At 38.5% G+C, this 20,792-nt stretch overlaps 1 protein-coding gene across 1 annotated transcript in view; it reads left to right on the top strand.

The window, feature by feature from the left end:
- Positions 1–20,792, top strand: part of PIP5K1B (phosphatidylinositol-4-phosphate 5-kinase type 1 beta) — a 69,793-nt gene that overhangs the window by 19,072 nt on the left and 29,929 nt on the right. Inside the window, exons 4-6 of the mRNA XM_065656936.1 lie at positions 7,967–8,084; positions 12,146–12,298; positions 14,084–14,383. Coding sequence (XP_065513008.1) covers positions 7,967–8,084; positions 12,146–12,298; positions 14,084–14,383 — 571 coding nt within the window. The remainder of the gene's footprint in view (positions 1–7,966; positions 8,085–12,145; positions 12,299–14,083; positions 14,384–20,792) is intronic.

The following is a 20,792-nucleotide window of genomic DNA, read 5'->3' as shown; positions in this document are numbered from 1 at the left end:
TGTGAAACTAAAAACTGGCTATCCTCCACAATATCTTAAAACCAAGACACTCAGTTTCTTATGCTAATCCACAGACGTCAAATTTCAAGTCTTTCCTGTGTCTCAATGTAACATGCACGTTCACCTATCTAAAATGGTTTCAATCTAAAGTGGTATTAGTTTCTATAAATTGTGGTAATTTAGGATGGTACATAATGATACAGGCATCTTTCCTTCTGGTTGTGGGTGTTGGGATGTTGAGTTTTTCATCATGTCATTATGTGGATTGCTCCTGAGTCATATCTATAGGTAGTTTCATTACCATAGTTGGAGGTAAAAAGCTAAGATTTTGTCTTTTTTCCAGACAGGGCTGTGCTCTCAGGTTCTCTTTTTCCTGGATTGGTACCTACATGTGAAGGCAGTGTTGTTAAAAGTCATTACTGTAATGACTTTTTTTTTTTCCTTTGGATTGGTCTGAGTTGAAAGCAATTAGCTGAAATTAGTTACACTGTCAGTTCCAGTGGGCTTACCTCCATCTGGGAGCACCCTGGAGCGAGTAGAAGTTAAGCTTTTTGCCAGGTGTCTGCAGCTGGAGGAGAACCTGACAGTGCAGCAAGTGCAGTGCTGCAAGCAGGCACTTACGAAGCAAGGAGCAGCGTGTTTCCACTTGCTTTGGGTATGCACAGTTCAGCTGCAAGCCCAAGCAGACCATTAGCTGAACTTCCCCTTCGTTGCAGACTATTCACAGCAGCCTCTTTGCAAGCTGTCCTGCTCCACCTTCCTCCCATGTTTTCCCTGTGTCCACCTCTCCCCATGTGGGTGTGCAGCCAGGTGAGAGCACAGCTGTCCTGCAGAGCCACGGCACACCTGCTGCTCTGGCAGCAACAACAGTGCTGTTATGGTGGTGGCGATAAAATAGACCCGAGATAGTAGAAATGCTGTGAAACAGCAGCTTCCGTGCCAGAGAGCAAAATAGTGTTATCTGTGCCCTTTTACTGTTAGGAGAAAGTTACCAGCAGTTGTTTATAAATGTTATCAGTTGCAGAAGATAAATAGTCTCCTTGCATCTCTTGGCCCCCAAAGTAAACCTCAGCACCGCCTGTACCCCAGCTTCAGTAACCATAGCAAAACGCTTCCAGCAGCAGTCAGGATTCATGAAGGAGGGAGAAAAACACCGAGGGAAAAAAGTGGCCCGTTCAGACCTGAACATAACTGCCCTGCTTATTGTGGCAGCTACTGATGTAGATCAGGAATAACTCTATGGATTGCAGGTTATGCCTGGTCTAGAGTTACTTTATAACTGGGTTAAATTGTCCGAGTTTAGCCCAGAATGATTTAGGTGTTTATTTCAGGAGGTGGCTTTGAGCGTAATATGGGTATCTCTGTACAGTGGTTGGGTTTGAATTGCAAAAGCACTTGCTTTCATTCGTACATTGTAGTGGTGGAGGGGTTTCAAAACTGCCTTTGTCACTTTTTGCTTCACGTTGTGGCATCCCTTTTTCTTGAGCTGCCGAGGAGTTCATCACATGTGGCTTTTGAGCACTAAATGAGGTATTATTAGGGGATTTTATAAAGGAGTTTTTTGAGAACCACTGTCCAGAGGGAGTTTAAATGGCACTATGCAAATGTGCTCCTTGGACTGAGAAACAAATGCAGTCTGCAGTGACTCAGTTGATTCTGAAGATAGTGTCTGAAGCTTCTGCCTGGATTCCTGAATAGGGTGAAACCGCAAGAGGAACTACTACAAGTAACCTGTCTTCTGGCTTTTAAACACTGCTTTGGAAACCCAGCGACAGAGTTGCTTACCTGGTGCTGGTGCTGCTGCAGCAGTGGCTGGAAAGTTCAGTGGGAAGGTTTTGTGTCCTGCCAGTGCTCTGTACGCTCTGTCCCCGTGATTCAGCCATGTGGGCCGTATTGTCCTCTTCACGCATTGTGCTCTGTGCCCCTGACTTCCTTGGTTGGAACCAGTTCATTTTGTGGCGGCACATTTTGTCTCCAAATCGGTCATTCGTGCAATGTGGCCACAGCAGTGTCTTGACAGCTTTTGATTGAAGTGTGGAGCTGGCTCCAGGTAGCGTGGCCGTGGTTAGAAAGGCTCGTTGCTGAGCTAATAAGCCTAGCTGTGTCAGGCAGGGGTGACAAGCCGGTGGCTGGGCCATGGGGCCGTGCAGCCGCCTGTGAGCTGGCAATGTGGGCCACCGGCTGAGCATTTCTAGCAGGCACATACTGAATAGGCACATTTTCTGTAGTGGTGCTTGACAAGCCAAACAGAAGCTGCTCCACTCTGTCAGCTACCTGTGGCTAGTCAGTCATATGCAGCTTAGAAATGCAGAGCATTTGGAGCAAGGCAGCACGTTCCAGGCTTCATCTCGTTTTGTTTTCTTGGATGGAGGCTGCTGCTAAGCACAGCTTTGAGTCTGACCTTTTTGCAGCAAGCTGTTAATCAGTCTTGTGCACTTCCCGTGCTAATACACTTTATTTTTAGGGTCTAAACCCTGCATATTGAGAACACTTGCTATGGTTTCTAGTTTAACTAGTAAGTCTGTTAGATGCTATTGACCTCTCTGCACCCTGCAGCTACTGTCATCTGTACAGTAAACTGGTTCAATTACAGATTGCTTTCTTGTGATGCTAATGAAAGATTATTCAGTGTTTTCTGCTACTTAATGTCAAAAGCTTAACATTGTATTACGATAGCATTTGGATGACAGTCCGAATAAGCAGTCAAAAGTACTAAGAAAAGTCAAATCTTGGACATATTTTAACCTGTTTTGGTTTTACCCTACATATTAAACCAAAATGTACTGTTTTCTGGTAGGTTTTTTGGGAATGATTTAGAAAAATGAAAACTGACACTTGTCCTTGGAAGAATCTTTGTACCAAACTTGTGTCATAGGTTACCTGATTGGCTAAGTAATGTCTTGGTAATTAAAGTAGTATAGAAAACTCTGTAGGCTGGGTGTGAATAGTACTCAAATGTTCACACTAGTACTTAGTTGTTGTGTAACTTAAACCACTGTGTTTGTTTCCAGTTGGGCAGTTTCACAGCCAGATAAGAAAGTAGCCTTTGATAAAGTGCTGCTGCTTTTCTTTTGTTTTTCAGTTGCAGAGGTGCACAGGGTAACCCAACTTCTGACGCTTTTTATGATTTGTGAGTAGAGTGATAGCACAGATAGGAGGAAGTTGCTTCTGTTTGCAAAACAAATAGTATTCAAATTGGAGATACTGTGGCAATAAAAGCAAAAACATGCTCATTATGAATTATTGGTCTTAGCTACTTCTGTTAGTGACAAATTCTTGGTAAACCTGTGATAACCTGGTTACTTGTGTGGTTATGTAGACATACTTAAGCTATTTTAAGGTACCCTGAGTGAGATCCCTTGCCTTAATAGCATCTCCAGTTGGTGGTGAAATAGTCATATCATCATAAAAAAATGTCTGTGTATTCAGCTATTACATAGATAGAATTGGCTTGACTTGTTTTGAAGATACTTACTATCACAGTTCTATTTTAAAGCTGCCTTGCAGGGGACTGCTTAGGATAGCATATAGTAACCAAAAGTATAGGAGAACATACAGTGGGAAACAAAGCTATTACCACTGGACTTTATCCCACAGTGTGAAAAAGCCACCACACACCTATTTGTACAGATAGCCGTAATACCTACTTCCATCATGTGGGAAACAGTTGCTTTCCTGAAATGATATATAGGAGATGAATACACCAAAGCACTACCTGGTCTGTGAGTTTGTAGATTTTAAACACATTTTGATGTATTGTAAAAGAACAGTTTTATCCAAGAACAGTGAAACTGATTATCTTAGTTTTTAATATTGGGAACATTTGATTTTAGATGTTTTATTTTGATTTGAAGATTTTAAAAAGCGTTGCTTTCACAGGAGAGAACTAAGGTGTTCCTTCTCTTCACTGTTTTTACAATACATACAAGAAGGGTATACATAGGCTCACAGCTACAAAATTACTATTTCTTTTGTGAACAGCTACGTCAGAGCCTCTTAACATTGCTCTGCGGTGAAAGCTTGCTACCAAGAGATGCAGCTGGCCTTCCCTGCCACTTCAGATAGGTGTGCAGTCTCCTGAGTGCAGCCTAACAGGGTGAGGCCGTAGAAGAGAAAAGCTGCCGAGAAACATATCTAGGTGTCTTGTCTAGCAAATTTTTGCAAGCCACGGGGTTAACCATTAAAAATGCAATGAGTTTTAGTTCATTTTTAGTTTGATATTGTACCACCTACACTTTAAATCAACTCTCGGCATTTACTAAGAGACAGGTTAAGGTGCACATACTGTCATTTCTAGGCATGCTTGATTAAAAAAAAAAAGTCTAAAATTTCAGTATTAAAGCAAGCTTGTATACTAAGCTTAATCTTCCTTTTTTTCTTTTTTATTCTACCTACGAGTCTTTTGCTTTTGTATGGTCTTACAACTGAGATTATTAAAATACCTCATAATTTACAGTTGCTTCCTAATCTTTCCAAAGCCTATATTGTTTGTCATAGTGCATATGCAGAGACTTGAATTCCTCAAGATTGCGAGAACCAAAAGAACCAAAGCCATTGTTAAAAGCCTTTATTCTTCCTTTTTTTAAATTCTGGTAGACCTGTGCCCTAAAGTATCTGGGAGAAAAATTGTACAATTACCTAATAGTTTTAATATATAAAGTACATTTCTATTTTATCCAAAGCTCCATTTTGCAGATTAAGTTTGTCAACAGTTCACAGGTATTTTTCTTGTCCAACTTCAGAGACATAATTGTCCCCATGAAACTCCCTCCTCTGATTAAAAGTTGTTATACGCAGTGCTTTGCATGTGTACTTTAGTACAACCAGACTGAAACACACTTTTAAATTGCACCAAGGAAATGTGGGAAGAAACCATGAAATACATTATCTCCAGAGCTAACAAAGTGGAAGGTGGATAATTTTGTCTAAATAAGGTTGAGATGTATTTGCAATAAGCATTTTGTACAGTGGAAACTTTCCTTTTCAATTAAGAGCAAGGGCATACTCAGCCACAAGAAATTTGAAGGTTTTCTGTTACTGTAGGAAATTGATGGAAGTGGAGGTGCTTTTTCCTTTAAAAGTAGCAACAAGGAAACCTTACCAACTTTCTTCCAGAAAGATAAACATGAAATCTTAAACTTCTGTCAAGCTTGATTGTTGCATCACAGAAGAGCTTACTGTTGCGATCCTGAAAACTTTTCTATCAGGCAGTAAAGCTGAAAGTAATTATTATGTTTAACAGAAATGGAAGGGTATGATAAAAAGCTCTAGAGAGCTTTAGTAAAAGGTATTTTTAAGCTGATTTTACAAAGGACAAGGAAACTTGTCTGCATAATGAAATTCAATATGTTTTCTGTAGTAGACTTGTGTGCTCTAACTAAATGGAATTTCCCTCGGTGTAGATGCTGTTCCAAAATAATTGCTCTGTTCTGCAATTACTCTGGAATATGTCTCCACCTACTATACATCACTGTCTGTTTAAAGACCCAGTATTGGCTATTTTACTCCATATGCACTTGCAAAATGACTTGGACCCATACTATTGTCGCTGCAAACCTCCTGTCTTCGTTTCAGCCTGGTGAAATTCCAGCAGCAGTAGATGTTTTGGTATAGTAGGGACATCTAATCTATTTAATGCCATGCTTTCACAAAAGAGGCTTTTGAGTTACGGCTGCAGGAAGCAGAGTTATAGAAGTATTTATGTATTGAAAGGTAGGACTTTTTAATAAAGTTTAGGTGATTAATCTTCCCTGACAATGATGTGATGCTTCAGCAGAGAACACTGTTCTGTTCTTGTCTGTCTTACAACAATTAAATGCATTTGCAAATATAGCCTCACATTCCCGTTATAGTATGTATTACCCCATGGCATCCTCAAGTTGCACAAAAATGCAATGACATGCATCCAGCTATATAAAACTTAATGTCAGAGAAGACTAGCAGTGTTCTGAGCAGCTGAAAGACCTTACGAGAAAAAGCATTAGCCAATCTTGACTGTGAAGAAAAACTCTTATCTTCAGCCTAATACCCTGATGATTTCAATTTTTTACTATATAATGGAACAATAAAATACACGCAGATTTGATTTTAATACCTTGGAGTTGTGATACAGTAGACTACAAAGTGATCAGATGAGTTCTTTGGGACTAGGCAGCCTTCACTAGCTGTAAACCGTGTGGTTTAGCTCTCCAAGAAGCAGCAGTATTCTAATGTCTTTGTATGTGTCCTATGTCATCCACAACCATCATTTTGTTTGTGATTTCCAGACAGAAACTGGGTTTTTTCCTGTTTTCATGTCCTATTCAAGAGTCTCAAGTATATGCATTTCTGGAGCCTGAGAAAGCTTATTCTCCCACTCACACAGTTTAATTAGTTCAGTTCTGGTGGATTTTGGCAGTGTCCATGCAGTGGTGGCTAGGTGGGTTGAGTAGACTTCTGTCATCGAATTGCTATTAAAGGAAGGTGACAAGTTCATATGACAGGCATTAATTTTACAGGATCAAAGCTCTTAAATATTTTCATGATATTTAATTTAGTCTTTGCAGGAGTGTTGCTTGGAGTTTACTTCTTTTCACATCTGTGTGAATTCCTAGTTTTATTTATCTGTTTTATATACTTTGAATAGTCTTATTGCCAAGCGTAGAGGTATGTGCTTCATTTCTGAACAAAGTGGTTAGGGTAAGTAAGTAAAGAAGTGTTCAAGAGCTGATGTTGACCACTGTGTCAAGTCTTGGATTTTGTACTCCTCTATTTATCAGACTATTTGGAGACTGATCAAACTTTGTCTTAAACTGTTCCTGTTTGTGTTCAAATCATAGTGTAGAACTTTTCTGCTTAAAAGCCTTCTTTTGGTTTGCATTATTAATGATTCCACAGGCAGTTTTAATTATTTTTTTTTTAATTCTGGCAGCATTTTGCATCTGACTTTCTCCTTTAGCTCTAATGGTGTACTATAATCTCAAGATTCATACAACTGCAGCTTAAAAATACAGTGAGATAGTAAATGTAAAACTAGAGAAGGAGCTAAGGAGGCTACAATTATTTTTTTTTTTTTCCCATTTAAGAAAGACTGTCTTCCAGGCTGGCCACCCTAGTAGTCTTTGTGCCTCTTCTGTTTTCAATCTGTATCTTGCATGTAAGTGCACACCATTTCCCAGAATTCTCTAAATAGTCTGTACCTTGTGTTCCTATTTAACCAACTTAGTGTGTTAAGCTAGTGCCGGTTTAGATTGGGGTGGGATAAAATACGTGACGTGACAACCAGCCAAACAGAAAACCCCTTTAAGATCAGCAATGCCAGAGTGGCTTCCCAATTTCGGACTGTACTATCAGGAAAGAAAAAGATACCATGGCCGCAGTTAGCCTGCGGAAGACGAATGCTGAGGATGCTGTTTCATAAACAAGGCTGAGCAAATCCATGTTTGTTTGGCACCAAAAAACAGGTGTGGTCCTACTCCCTTCCTACTGCTCTGGCCACGCAGTTCTGCCCTCGGTGTTGTGTTGTCCTTAGTGCCCGTTTGACCCCCCTGCAAACCACTTCAGGTCACCAAGCCAGTGTGAAGTTGTTTTGCTGCATTGACTTCCAAACCTCTTTGCAAGAGCGTACGTGAGGTGGAGTTGACCCTTCCTGTGTCAGTAAGCTATTAGACTGGCTTACCTGGGAGGGGTATCAGAAATTGTAGCATTAGTTTAAACCCGATCTTTATGCAAATGGGCATGGCTGGTGAAAATAGTCATTCCCTTTAAGACAGGAGGAAGGAATTTGCTGGCAGTATTCTGTCTGTCACAGACATTTCCGTTACACTGATAAATGGTGATAGGGAGGTTTGTCTGCACTTATGACTCTTGTCTCAGAAGGCCAATGGTTGCGTTAGGCAGCTTTACAGTAAACCTGGCTGCAAGGAGGAAATAGCTAAAAATTGCTGAGTAATAATTTGGTTTGGTTTATTTTTGTTTTTGTTTTCAGTGAAGGGAGCAATCTAACCCCTGCTCATCATTACCCCGACTTCAGATTTAAGACGTATGCACCTCTTGCCTTCCGCTATTTCAGAGAACTTTTTGGTATCAAGCCTGATGATTACTTGGTAAGAGCTTGCAGTTTTCCTTTGAGTTACAAATGATTGTAATGTATACTAGTTTCATAGTGGCAGAAGAGGATGCTTTAATAGTGCCAAAATGGGTAGTAAATTTTGTGTGTAGAGAGGTTAATAACTAGTGAATATTTTTAGTGTTTTATGAAAATATTAATTCTTTGTCTTTCAGACTATTCCTATAAAAACTTGCCTTGTTAATTGACTAGAGTAACTTGAGTATTACTGCTCATTCAGGTCATCGTTACTAGAGAAGTTATAGTCACTGCTTGTGTGACTTCTACCAATTCAGTTCTAATAAAGTGCTCTTGTGTTATTTACGTTATTTATTCACTTCATTAAAGAAGCACTTATATGCAAATGTTCCCATCTAGCCTTGAGAAAACTGGGTGGCGGGCTAAAAAAGAAGCATTTTAGAGTATCTCCTTTGTTCTCTGTATTTTATAGTCTGACTTTTTCCTTCTCAGTATTCAGCTGTGTACGTAAGAAAAAGGTGATGCATTTGCTATTGTCATACAAGCAGGCTTTACTTGGTAGAACCACTTTGTGCACTGCCAGGGATGAAGATCCATTATTTTACTTTTCCTGTAGTTCTTCTGGAAGGGTAGTGTGAAAGCAAAGAGCTGGATTGCTTTCTAGATGTTTGCTTTATGTCTAGTTTGTCTCATTACGGTCTACCCAACAAATCAGAGTCTCAGTACAGATTAGCAATTTTGTACATCAGTCAGAGTTTTATTGTTAACTACTTTTGAATGAGTTTTCAAATCTTTTGCTTCCATTATTGATAACTATTTATTTAAAATGAAAATAATTTGAAAGAACTTGAAGGAATAAAAAATTAAAATTTATTAAATGGTGCTGAAGCATTACTTAATATATTACTTCGCTGAGTTCTGTTGTGTTCAAGTGTGTTATAAGGGCTTTTTCCCTTGGACAATGAACCTTAAAGCAAAACTTGACTAGTTTTGCTTTTATTTCAGTTGAATGTGGGTGTTTGATTTTAATTCTTTAACACTATTTATGGATTTTTTTTATTACTAGGCCTCATGACAATAATTATATATAAAAACAGATAATTCCTTTGAATTGGAGATGTTAGTAGCAGGGAAGTGGAGTTAAGTTGGGGTTTTATAAAGGTGTCATTATATATGTGTTATTTATCTACATTTATGGACCTGGCAAAAGACGAAGTACCAGGCTGTGTTGCCAGCTGCTAAAAAGACTGTACTTCCTAGAGTAAAGCTATGATCACCTGCAACTTCTGTTCCATCTAAGGAAGCGTTTGCAGTGGCATAGATTAAAGATTGTAGAAAGACTGCTTGCTGTTGATAAGAGATTTGTGACACTCAGTTTAGCTACAAAATGACTAATCACTGAGGGAAAATCCCAGTAAAGTCAAATTGTTGCAGAATCTTTTTCCTCTTGGCACAGCAAAAGACACTAGTGATATTTTGCCAAGGAACAGGCACAACTAGAATAGCTAGTTTCAAAATTAAGTGTACTTTGTTTTCTTGAAAATACAAGAGTAGATTTCCTTCAAACAGGTATTTTTGTGAAATGTAGCTGGGATAACAGTGCTTGTTGTTGTAAGTGATGCATGTCTGTGTTAGGGTTATACTTGCTCTGCAAGCACGTTAGAATCCATTTCTGTTGTTTCTGATTCCAAATGGGCATCACTTTGCAATCAGAGTAGGTTGTAGTCTCTTGCGGTCCAGATGCAGATATGATCAGAGGGGTGCTATGATCATAAAACAAAATTATTGTTTGGGACCCTTTTGCCAGTTGGTTACGACCGAAACATCTGGTTAACAATTTGCTCCCAGTAGTGTGTGTCATGGTTCTGGCAGAACAGTCCCACCTGTTTCTGCGAAATCTGGATCTGTCATGCAGTGACCGTGATTCCAATTCAGTATCTAAAACGCTGTAACAAAATGCCAACTGATTGTCCAACTGTGGCTGAAGGGGAATGGAAGTAAAAAGAGAAATTACAGCAAGTGCATGTGAGTTGACGCTGTTCATTTGCAATGACAAACCCCGCAGATTTGCATTTTCACCTTTTCCAAGGACCTTCAGTGGTAATGCACTGTAGGAGTCAGACTGGATAGTGAGGGTAAATATATTTTAACAGCTGGTAGAATTAAATTGTCACTGGAAACCTCATTTTGCGAGTAAACTTCTTGATCTTAAAGTACTTAATGGTCATGGGCTTGGGGATTTTCTTACTTTTCAGATTTGACTTGATTTTAATCTCTGTCCAGTCAAAATTTGCTGAACTTTTTGTATAGCAGTACTTGGTGGGTAGACTTTTATTTTACAGGAATGAACTGAATAGTATAATGACCGGCACACAGTGTAGGCTAATGACTGTGCTTATGCTATACTGTTTTATTGAGCTTTAATGCTTAGGATAATTGGTTTGAAAATGCTTACAATAATGACAATTACTCATGAAGCTTGATATATTTAGGCAAGAATAATGCAATACAGCTGCTGATTTGCTCTGAAGGTCTGTAGTACTGCAGACCAGTATTGCTGTTCTATCTGTAGACAATTGCAGCTGTAGGATTAATAAGAAAGGTCTCTTGTATTAATTGGAACTGAGAGAACTGGAGAAGCAGAGAGAGAAACAGGTAACATTTTTATGGCGTGCAAAAGTCATTTAAAAATTGCAAGCATGGAAAAAGCCGCGACTGCAGCCATGATAAGAAAATGCATTAAGGCAGTGGTTTTGAGTCCAGAGGAAGGACATTTCTTTAGTTCAAGTGCTCACCAAAGAATATATTTATTAGATTTTCTTGTATCATTTTCTGTGCTATCACCACCCACTGAAATTGGTGGCGAGGCCCCAGTTAAACTGAATGAAAGCTGTTTTGAACAAACAGAACTGTTTTTTTCTTGTGGAATTGCTCAACTTATCTCAGGCAATAACCCAATAAACCAGATATTTGTCACTGAAACAGTTATTCCTTTTGTTCTGAGAAGACCAGAAGGCATACCGTACTGCTAATAATAATTCCCTGGTGCTTACACTACTCACAATTCACATCCTGTGTAATTTTGTTTCTTTCAAAGACTGAAGCCTTAAAATATTGGACTGTACAGCAAATCTCCAAGTGTGTAAAATGTGTGCTATATAACAAAGGAAAAGAGTGTGTGAATGAAAGTTTAATGATATTATATTTTAAACAAGCTCTCAAGTTTAATATAAACAGATTTTCCTATGTTTTCGAGGTTAATGTCACCTCTCTGTTTAGCTTGAATGAGGCATGAAGTGTGAATTAATGGAGATTTAATGAATGTACATTAGCCTCCATGTGAGATCTGCTTCTACTAGTAAGGAATACTCCTCGATGTCTTTTTCCTCCTGATGTGATAGTAATTATTACTGTCTCCCTGTGGAAGAGAAAAACCTGTCTAAGCATCCAAAATAATGGTCCTTCAAAACCCCATTTTTCCTACTTCACTGGTATTTAGTTTTTCTGTTTCAAGCAGTTTTCAATCAGAAAACTACATTAGCAGCTGTGCCGAGATGATTATTCTTATAGTTTCAGTCCCAGTTTCCAAAGAAGAGGGCTTGTCCGTTTGTCTGTATTGAGAAACCAATACTCCCAGTGTGTTTGTCTACCATGTTCTTGTACCTGTTTCATAAATGGCTATGAAAAGTGAACAGTTGCAGTGAAAATATCATCTTAAGGCTTTTGACTCAAGAATTCTCAATGCTGATGGTGCGAGGTTGGACTTTCTCCACCTCAGTCACTATCTTCACTCCAGGGAAGGTTCAGCTGGTGCAGTGGGACATGCAGAGGGACCATAAGCTCACCTGCCCGTTGCTTCTCCAAGGTTGTGCAGAGTGGGGTGTAACAACGGCCCTGCTGAATCTAAGCCAAATTACTGTGACCCAGCTTGCTGTACACTAGCAGAGTTGCTGCAGTTGAAACCCAAAGAATAAACTCTGTGATTCCCCTGTGCCTACCTGAATGTGTGGTTATCTGTAGTAAACTTGTATTCGAGTAATGCATGCATTGGCAGTGAAAAACAATTTTTTTCTCTTCCAGTACTCAATCTGCAGTGAGCCTTTAATTGAGTTATCCAACCCAGGTGCCAGTGGGTCCCTATTTTTTGTAACTAGTGATGACGAGTTCATTATCAAAACAGTTCAACACAAAGAGGCTGAGTTTCTTCAGAAGCTTTTGCCAGGTTATTATATGGTAAGTCAGTCAAGACTGTATTTTACCTGTGTTTTTCCTGTTTTGTGTCACATGATTGAGTTTCATTTGTTGTCTTTTAATCTTTCATTGGCTTTATCCATATTTCTCGTAATATTTTGGACACTTTTTACCCATCTTTCAGCTTTCTGCCGCACATCCCTATTGTGAAGAATAGATATAAATCAAGAATATAGTTAAGATAATAATTGCTGTTCTTCTAGCATTCAAGATGAAACTGAATGTAGTCTTCTGATTTGATACCAAACTTTGCTTCGAATAAGCTAGTAACAAAAAAGCTTTCTAAATTTCTAATCCAGCTTTTTTTTTTTCTCCATTTTTTGTTTGTCTATGCTCTGCATTTCACTCAGAGTGGACAAAGAAACTAGACCGGTCAGTTTCACTTTTGTTTCTGGACTACTTCTAATTTCCATTTCTCGTGTATTAAAAACAATGATGTAAAAACCATTTTTATCCATAGAATTTGTTCAAAACTTAATTTTTGAATGAGGGCTAATGCTAAGTTGATTGTATTGTTTTATGTCTGTCAGTCATCAGAAAGGGAAACCATTGATCCAACGTAAGAACTTAATTCTCCTTTTTTTAAAAAAAAAAACAAACAAAAAAAACCCCAACAACAAAACACAAACAGGAAAAAACCCATATGTATGAACATAGATTCTCCTGGATGGTACACAGGACTTTAGATTATTAAACCTGTGATTGACTTTCTTTTTTTTCTTTGCTTTCTTAAGACCTGAAAAATTACCCTCTCACTTGCACTAAAAATGAGGACTGTTGTCATTATTACACTAAAGTAACATGGATTCAGTGTTTCTCTTAAAAAAATTGTGCACTGACAGTATCAAAAAGTGCAGTGGTGGCACGAACTTTTTTGTAGTGTTACTAATCATGATTATTGGCTCAGCCTACGTTTGAGTTATTACAAATAAATAGAAGACCTCTTTGCTTTGTTTCTGAGAACTTTATCCTCACTGCTACCATATGAAAGAGTTTCCAAATTGTAAAACTTCAATAACTTCGATTTTTCTCCTATTAATGTACTTTATTCCCATAGTTGTATATTGTGACTTAGTAATCGTGTAAGACTTGAAGCAGCTTTTCCCCTTCTTGCTTTTTCATGCCAAAAACTGAGAGTAGTTGTATTCAGGAGGATGTCTTTTGCTTTCACCTCTCTTATCCTCTCCTAGTTAATTTTTTGCCTTTTGTGGAATTTGGCTTATTTCACACATTTCTGTTCTGATGGTCAGTCATGATTCTGTTATGACTTCACATTCCTGTGGAGACAACCTGGTCATTTGGCACTAACCCTCAACATGAAAAGCCTCATGGAGACAAGGGTTCTGTTTTTCAGAGTCCAGATCAAGCTAATGAGAACTACATTTGGCCCAAACTCCTTCCAGCAGGTGGAATGCAAAGGTTGTTTAGGCCAGAATAAATAAATGAAATCTTGAGGATGCTTTTAGGTTTGGCCTGTCTGCTCTGCCCTTTCATGGGGTCTGGGAAGGAGAAACCTGTCAAAATGCAGTTACTGCTCTGTTCGTGGCCTGTATAAGTTCCTGGCAAAAAGGCAGTATTTATGCTAGCTTTCTGAAATACAGACCCACAACAAAAATCAGCTGGTCAAAGAAACTGTACTAAATATGAAAACGTGCACAATTTTCTTGATGTTTGTTTGTGTCCTTTTGTATTAAAAAAACCCCCGAACTTTCTTAAGCATGGAAATATTGAAAATAGACATATTTAACAATACTTCTTTTGTTTTAGAATCTGAACCAGAACCCAAGGACTCTTCTACCTAAATTTTATGGGCTGTACTGCGTTCAGTCAGGAGGCATTAATATTAGAATTGTTGTAATGAACAATGTTTTGCCACGAGCTTTGAAAATGCATTTCACGTATGACTTGAAAGGCTCCACATACAAAAGGAGAGCATCAAGAAAAGAGAGGGAGAAGTCCAACCCTACGTTCAAAGACTTGGATTTCTTGCAAGACATGCATGAAGGGTTGTATTTTGACTCTGAAACACACAGCGCACTAATGAAAACACTACAGCGGGATTGTCGGGTGAGTAAACATTATTGACTATTTAAACTTCTGTGTTTGCATCTGTTCTAGATTTACGTAAGCAAAACAGAAAGCAAGATGAGACTCTGTTATTTAACCTCCATTCCTTTTCCATGCAATTTAATTAGGAAAATCTATGGATGTCAAAGCCCTGATGAAGCCTGTATTTTAGTTAAGTCGTTGGGATCTGAGATTCTGGAATTGTAGAATGGAATATCCTGAGTTGGAAGGGATCCACAAGGGTCATCTGGTCTGAGTCCTGACTCCATACAGGGCAATCTAAAAGTTAAATCATGTATCCAAGCGTGTTCTCCAAATACTTCTTTTATACTAACAGGCTTGGGACTATGACCACTTCCCTGGTCAGCTTGTTCCAGTACTTGGCTACCCTCTCACTGAAGAACTTTTTCCTAATGTCCAGTCTGAACTTCCCTGCTGCAGCTTTAAGCAATTCCCTCACATCACCAAGCACCCTTTTGCCACGCTCATGAGGAAGCTGTTGACAGCAATGAGGTCTTTTGGACACATTCTAATATTTTTTATGTCCTTCTGCTATTGTGGAGCCCAAAACTGCACACAGTACTCGGTGAGGCCAACCAATGCTGAGTATAGTGAGACAATCGCTACTTTCATGTGGTTGGCTGTACTGTGCTTAATGCACTCCAGAATATGGTTGGCCGTTTTGGCCACCAAGGCACATTGCTGACTCATTAAGCTTGCCATCCAACACAACCCCCAGATCCCCTTCTGCAGGATTGTCTCCCTATTTGTCCGTACATGCAGGATTACACTGATCCATCTATGGAAATACAGATTAATATAGGAAAATAATCCAGTAGAGGTCCTATTTGGTTGGTTGGTTTTTCAGTCTTTCTTTCTTTCTATTAATTTGGAGATTTTAATGATTTTTTTCTGAGGCACAGTAAATAGCCATGCGGTACCATTGTTACTTTTGATAAACTCTATGTAAAGCTGCAAGCTCAGTACTGCTTTGGTAAGTCTACCCCTTTGTAAGTTAACAGTAGCTGGGAAGGTTGAGTGGGGGTGGCATGTTTAGTGGCAGCAATCTTAGTTCTGGAGCAAAGTGATTTCTTCCCCAGCTGAAAGGTAGCACTTAATGTCCACATAACATTTTCAAGGCAGGAGAAGGATGGATACCTGCCATTGTCCTTTGAGAGGACCTTGATGAATGGAATCAGTGCCTCTTATAGACAGGCAGAATTGTTGTAAAATGGATTTTTTTTTTTCTGTAGCAAAGGTAAGAAAATATAAAGTAGGAAAAAGGGCAGTTACCCAGGTCTCTGAGTTTCACAAGATTCACAGGGGTTGTAGAAAGAAAAGATTGGCTTTGTCTGAGGGGAATCCTAAGAATTCCAAAGTAAAACAGCAGAATGGGTAGGCTGAACTCATCACACAGAAGAGGCATCCTGAACATCAGAGTTTGTTATTCGCTGCCACCTGTGGCGAAAGATGGAAAGCATTGTTTTTGCACATGAATAGTACTTTTTGTTTAATCATCACAGAAGTCTGCAATGCCTTGTGCTTGGTTTGTAAAGCTCTGTGACCTAATGTTCAGCTGCATATTCAGTGTGAGATGTTTATCTAACACCACACATTGTTCTTTCTGTAGCCTCTTGCAGGGAGCTTTTCCTGAGCTCCTGCCATGTGTGTTAATGCAGAACATATCAGTATGTCACATCTGGGGATCTGGATGCCTTTTTGTGTATCTATCCCCCTACTTGTCGAAGGTTACTTACCCAGTGAAAGCCTGGGAGGATCTATTGTATAGAAAATAATGAAGAGAATCTAAAAGAAGGAACTGAACTGAAAAGTAAATAAACAAGAATCAATCACTTAATTGTTGCATGTAAAGGGGACTCTTACTGGTTGTTTGAAAGTAAGGGCAAATTCTTGCTATGTGTTGAGTGCTGAACTAAACATCAGCTTTTTCAATGTGTAGTCTTACATTAACAACTCTAAAGTTTGTTTGCAGTTCTTAAAGACCCAGCTAAATCTTTATATTATTAAAATAAAATAAGAAAATTATGTTTAAATGATAAATGTGTATACATAAATGTGTATATATATATACACTATAATATGGGTCTGTGTGTGTCTGTATGTAGATATACACACACTGAATGTTATCTGTCTATTAAAAAAATAAGACTGACATTTTTTTCTATTAGAATAAGTCTTCCTCTCTGTCGTAAAACAAAGGGAGCACACACTTATCTTTCACAAAGCTGAATATGCTCAACAGATGAGGCTGGATCTGACTACCTGCCTTTAGAAAGAATAGAAATACTCCACCCGTTTTGCCACTGCTTTTTTTCTGCCCAGATTTTATTTGGATGACTACTTGGTATGAGTGCTAACTGACCTAGATTTTTAAGGCTTCAAAACTTGTTATCTATTTCATTTTATTCCAGAGTGAGAAAGTTAGTGTAGGCACTGGAATTCAAAATTCATCAAAGAAAGAAAATTTTTGATCTTGCTAATATTTCAGGACTGAAAAATTATCCTCTGTGTTGCTTAAATTTGATTATATTTTCATTGTTTATGTTTGCAGTCAGAATCAGTAAGCAATGATGTTTTTCTCCTGCTGCTTTAATATAAACATTGCCAGCTGGTAGCCCCTCTCCTCTGTAGCCCCATCATTAAGTGCAGAGGCCTGGCAGAACTTGCTGGTGACCACAAAGAATGCGATGGTGACCTGTTGTGATATGTGTCTGTTGCCACTGTATCACCTGCTGCGTTCAGTGGTGGGCCCACATTTCCCTTCGTCAGCCTTTTACCATGAATATAGCAGTAGAAACTCTTCTTTGAGCCCTTGACATCTCTTTCAAGTCTCAACTCTATCTGAGCTTTGGTTTCCTTGACAATAATTGCCATCTCATCATGCCCAGGCAATGTTTCTCAGTTCCTCTGTTGTAGCCTGTCTGTCCTCCCCCATCCTGTATGCTGCTTTTTCACACTCAGGTTGTGCTGTGGCTTCCTTGCTTAGCTGGGCTGGCCTCCTGAAACATCTCCTGAGCTGACAGAGAGCTCCCTCCCCAGGGAAAGGTAGTAGTGGTAATAGCAGCAGTGGACCACTGCTGGAGGATCAGTTCTTGTCTGTCACACCTTCCTGCAGCTCTGAGATGTGTGATATACCTGGTTAGAGGATAGAGCTGTGGGCTGGTGGCTCCAGTAGCCACTGCAGGTTGCAAGCTTTGGGACAGGTACAGATTGACAGTGTTCTCCAGCTCCTCAGTCCCCTGCTTATTATGTTTACACGCAGGGTGACAGGGTCTGAAAGCTCTGCTCACATACCATTTTGCACCTTAGATAAACCAAGGAGTGTAATGTTACAGTGTTCCTAAAGATGTAATATTCCTGAGTTTATTGTACATATGATGCACACAATTGAAAATTTGAACTAGCTTTCAAATTTCAGACTATTGCTGAGACTTACTATAGCTATCGTATCCTTGGCAGCAGACACTATCATCATAGTTACTGGGGTGGGTGGCAGGAGGCAAAGGGGAAATGACAGGGACACACTACAGGCAAACGGTACTAAAAATAAATAATTTCACTTGCCCGAATACCTTTTCTGAAAATCTTTGCTTTGAAGCCTTATTCACTTCAGAGTGCTTTATTTGATAAAGCAAATGTGCCTGTATTTTTAATAATGGTAAATACTGAGAGTATTGGAAGGTAGTGTCAATAGCTGTGATTTATTTTTAATAATCATGCTGTTAGCTACTCTGATCAATGTATAAAATTATTAATTAAGAATAGTGTGGATTCTCCAATTTCCAAATAAAATTAGGCTTATAAATATTAACAGAAGCTGTTCTACTCATTAATGAGACCAAGAATGGTACATAAGGAAGTACTATGTAAAAACAAAGTCAGTAAAGACATTAAAGACAGTTTAAAGTGCATTTGGGGATTTTTTTTTTCCTTAAAGGTGCAGAAAATTAAACTCCATGTCAAACTTAGCTGCTATTGTGTTCTGTTACAAGTACCTAATCCTGCAGAAATTGTTTTCCATGTGGAGGAATACTTACATGGGGCAAAGGGTATAAGCTATGGCACAGGTACAAGTAACATTAGCACAATTCTGTATGAGGAAGACTAGAAGTGGATTAATAGTAGTATTTTTCGTAGTTGATATGGAATCAAAGTAAAGCTGAGCATCCATTATTACTTATTTGATCTTTACTGGAGCTCTTAAGCAGTTTAATAAATACACGTTACCTCTGTTCTAGGCAGAAAGCATGGGGAAGACACCTGTTCTCTGCTATAAGGAATTCAAAGTCCAAAGTTTCTTTTGATCATCCCATTTTAAAAGTGAAGATAGAGTTTTATAGAGGTACATGTCAAAAAGTACTGTAGTAGAAGTACACCAGCACATCTCATCAGCATATAGTCCAGTTGTTTGATTATGAAAACACTCTTAATATCTTCCATGTAATCCTTTAAAGTACGGAAGAACTGGTAACTGTTTATTAAAAATAAAAAAGAGGGAAGTCCCTTCTAAAACTGGCAGTGTCGTGGTTATACAGAGATATTATTCTACAAACTGTTTCTCATCTAGTTACCTAACAAAGCATGTTAATATAGCTTTAAACAGGAAACATGAATTCCAGCGGAATAGATAATCACAGGATTCTGTATTAGTAAATCTTTGCTTCACATGCTTACACAGATACAGTATGTTCTCAAATGTCAACTAGTCATATGCAGGAATTTGAGGTATTCTATTAAAAATAGCCTAGTTTTGTTTTTCTCTTTCCATCTGCTGCTGAATTCAAGAGAAAAGAATATTGAAAAGGGCTAAAACGAGGACTACATGTAAATTCAGTTAGCTCTAGTAACTGGGCAAATGGGAAAAAAAATTTACAGGTGGTGTTCCTCTTGCTGTTAATGACTACTTAGTAAGATGTTTACCGGTATGCACTCAGATAACCTCTTTTTGTAAGTCAGTGGTCAGTTCCCAGTATTTCTGCCTCCTCTTGTATATAAATATGGGAGATGAAAAAACTGTCTATACAAATCAAACTGTATTTGTTTATCCAGAAATTTGTGATAGAATTCCCCAGAGAAATTGCGAAGACATGACCTTGTAAAAACTGCAGTTAAGTTTTATTCCCCAGGTACTTAAAAACATGGGGGAAAAGTGAGCCAGAATTTATAAGAGCACTAGTGATCTTCATTTGTTACCTAAGGATGCCTTTTTTCTTAAAGAAGCATATTTAAGAGCTGGCCTATAAACTCAAAATTAGTTCTTCTCAGTTAGCTTGCTGACCTTAGTGATCCTGTGACACCTGTCACATTTAAAACTACATTAACAAATGTTGTTTTACACAAGCAGACGAGGCAACTCACTGTAAAATTGGAGAACTTTGTCTTGCAGTAAGTAATTAGATTTTCTGTCTCAATAGGAAGAGTATTTTCCCAGTTATCAATTGAAATGCTAATGACCTACATGTAGGCAAAGTATGCATGTTTTATGATTTCTTACTGGGGCATACCTCTTCCAAATTCATGAGCATGGAAAGATAAGTTTCTTCTTCTCTCTGTAAATACAGCTATTACTAAGAAGTGTTCTTCAAATAATCTTTACTATTTCCTTCTTCATCTCCTTCATTAAGGCATATCTTACTGCAGATGAGGAAACCAAAAGCTTCCCTGATGGATGAAGGTTGAATCAGTGGTGTTGCATCTGTGGCAGAACACTTCATTTTTATAGTGTATTTTTGCATTAGGAAATTAGGAGAATGATTAGATGCCTCACAGGGCTATTATCAGGAATATTAAGCTAAGAACTCCACACTACCTGGAGGATTAAAGTTTGTGAACACTATTTTTGTCTGGTGGTCAGAGTTATATATATAGCATATCCTTACAAACAGTGAGGTTGGCACAACTTGAAGAAATATTGAACTGCAGCATAGGGCAGAAATAACAGATGGCATGGAGGTGGAGAATGTGCTGATCTTGGATGAAGGGCCTCTTTGTAAGAAACAGTAATTCAAGGAAAATGGACATAGAATGATACTGCAGATCTCTTGTATCTTCATATATTATCACTCCTGTAGTGTCAGCTGAAATTCCAAATTTCCCTTTACTTCTACTTTGAAAATCAGAAACCAGATTGTAATTTTTAGGAGTGTTAGTTAACAATATGTTTCAAGAATTCTGTTGAAATGAGAAGTGACTCAGTATATGCTCTGCGGGAGCTGGTGATTAATTTTCTTGGGGTAGCTGTAAATCAGACCCAGCACTAGGCATTTGATGTTTGTGTACTTGTATCTAAGAAATGCTTATCTTACAAGATAGTCCTTTATTTTGTGGAATTTTTATGTATCTTCTTACGTTAGAGAATAATCGTTGACTTGGTGTAAAATCTGTCTTC

The sequence above is a fragment of the Caloenas nicobarica genome, chromosome Z, assembly GCF_036013445.1.
Source record: "Caloenas nicobarica isolate bCalNic1 chromosome Z, bCalNic1.hap1, whole genome shotgun sequence".
NCBI classification, from domain to species: domain Eukaryota; kingdom Metazoa; phylum Chordata; class Aves; order Columbiformes; family Columbidae; genus Caloenas; species Caloenas nicobarica.
The sequence above is the reverse complement of the archived record's forward strand: the minus strand, read 5'-3'. Positions and strand labels throughout refer to the sequence as shown.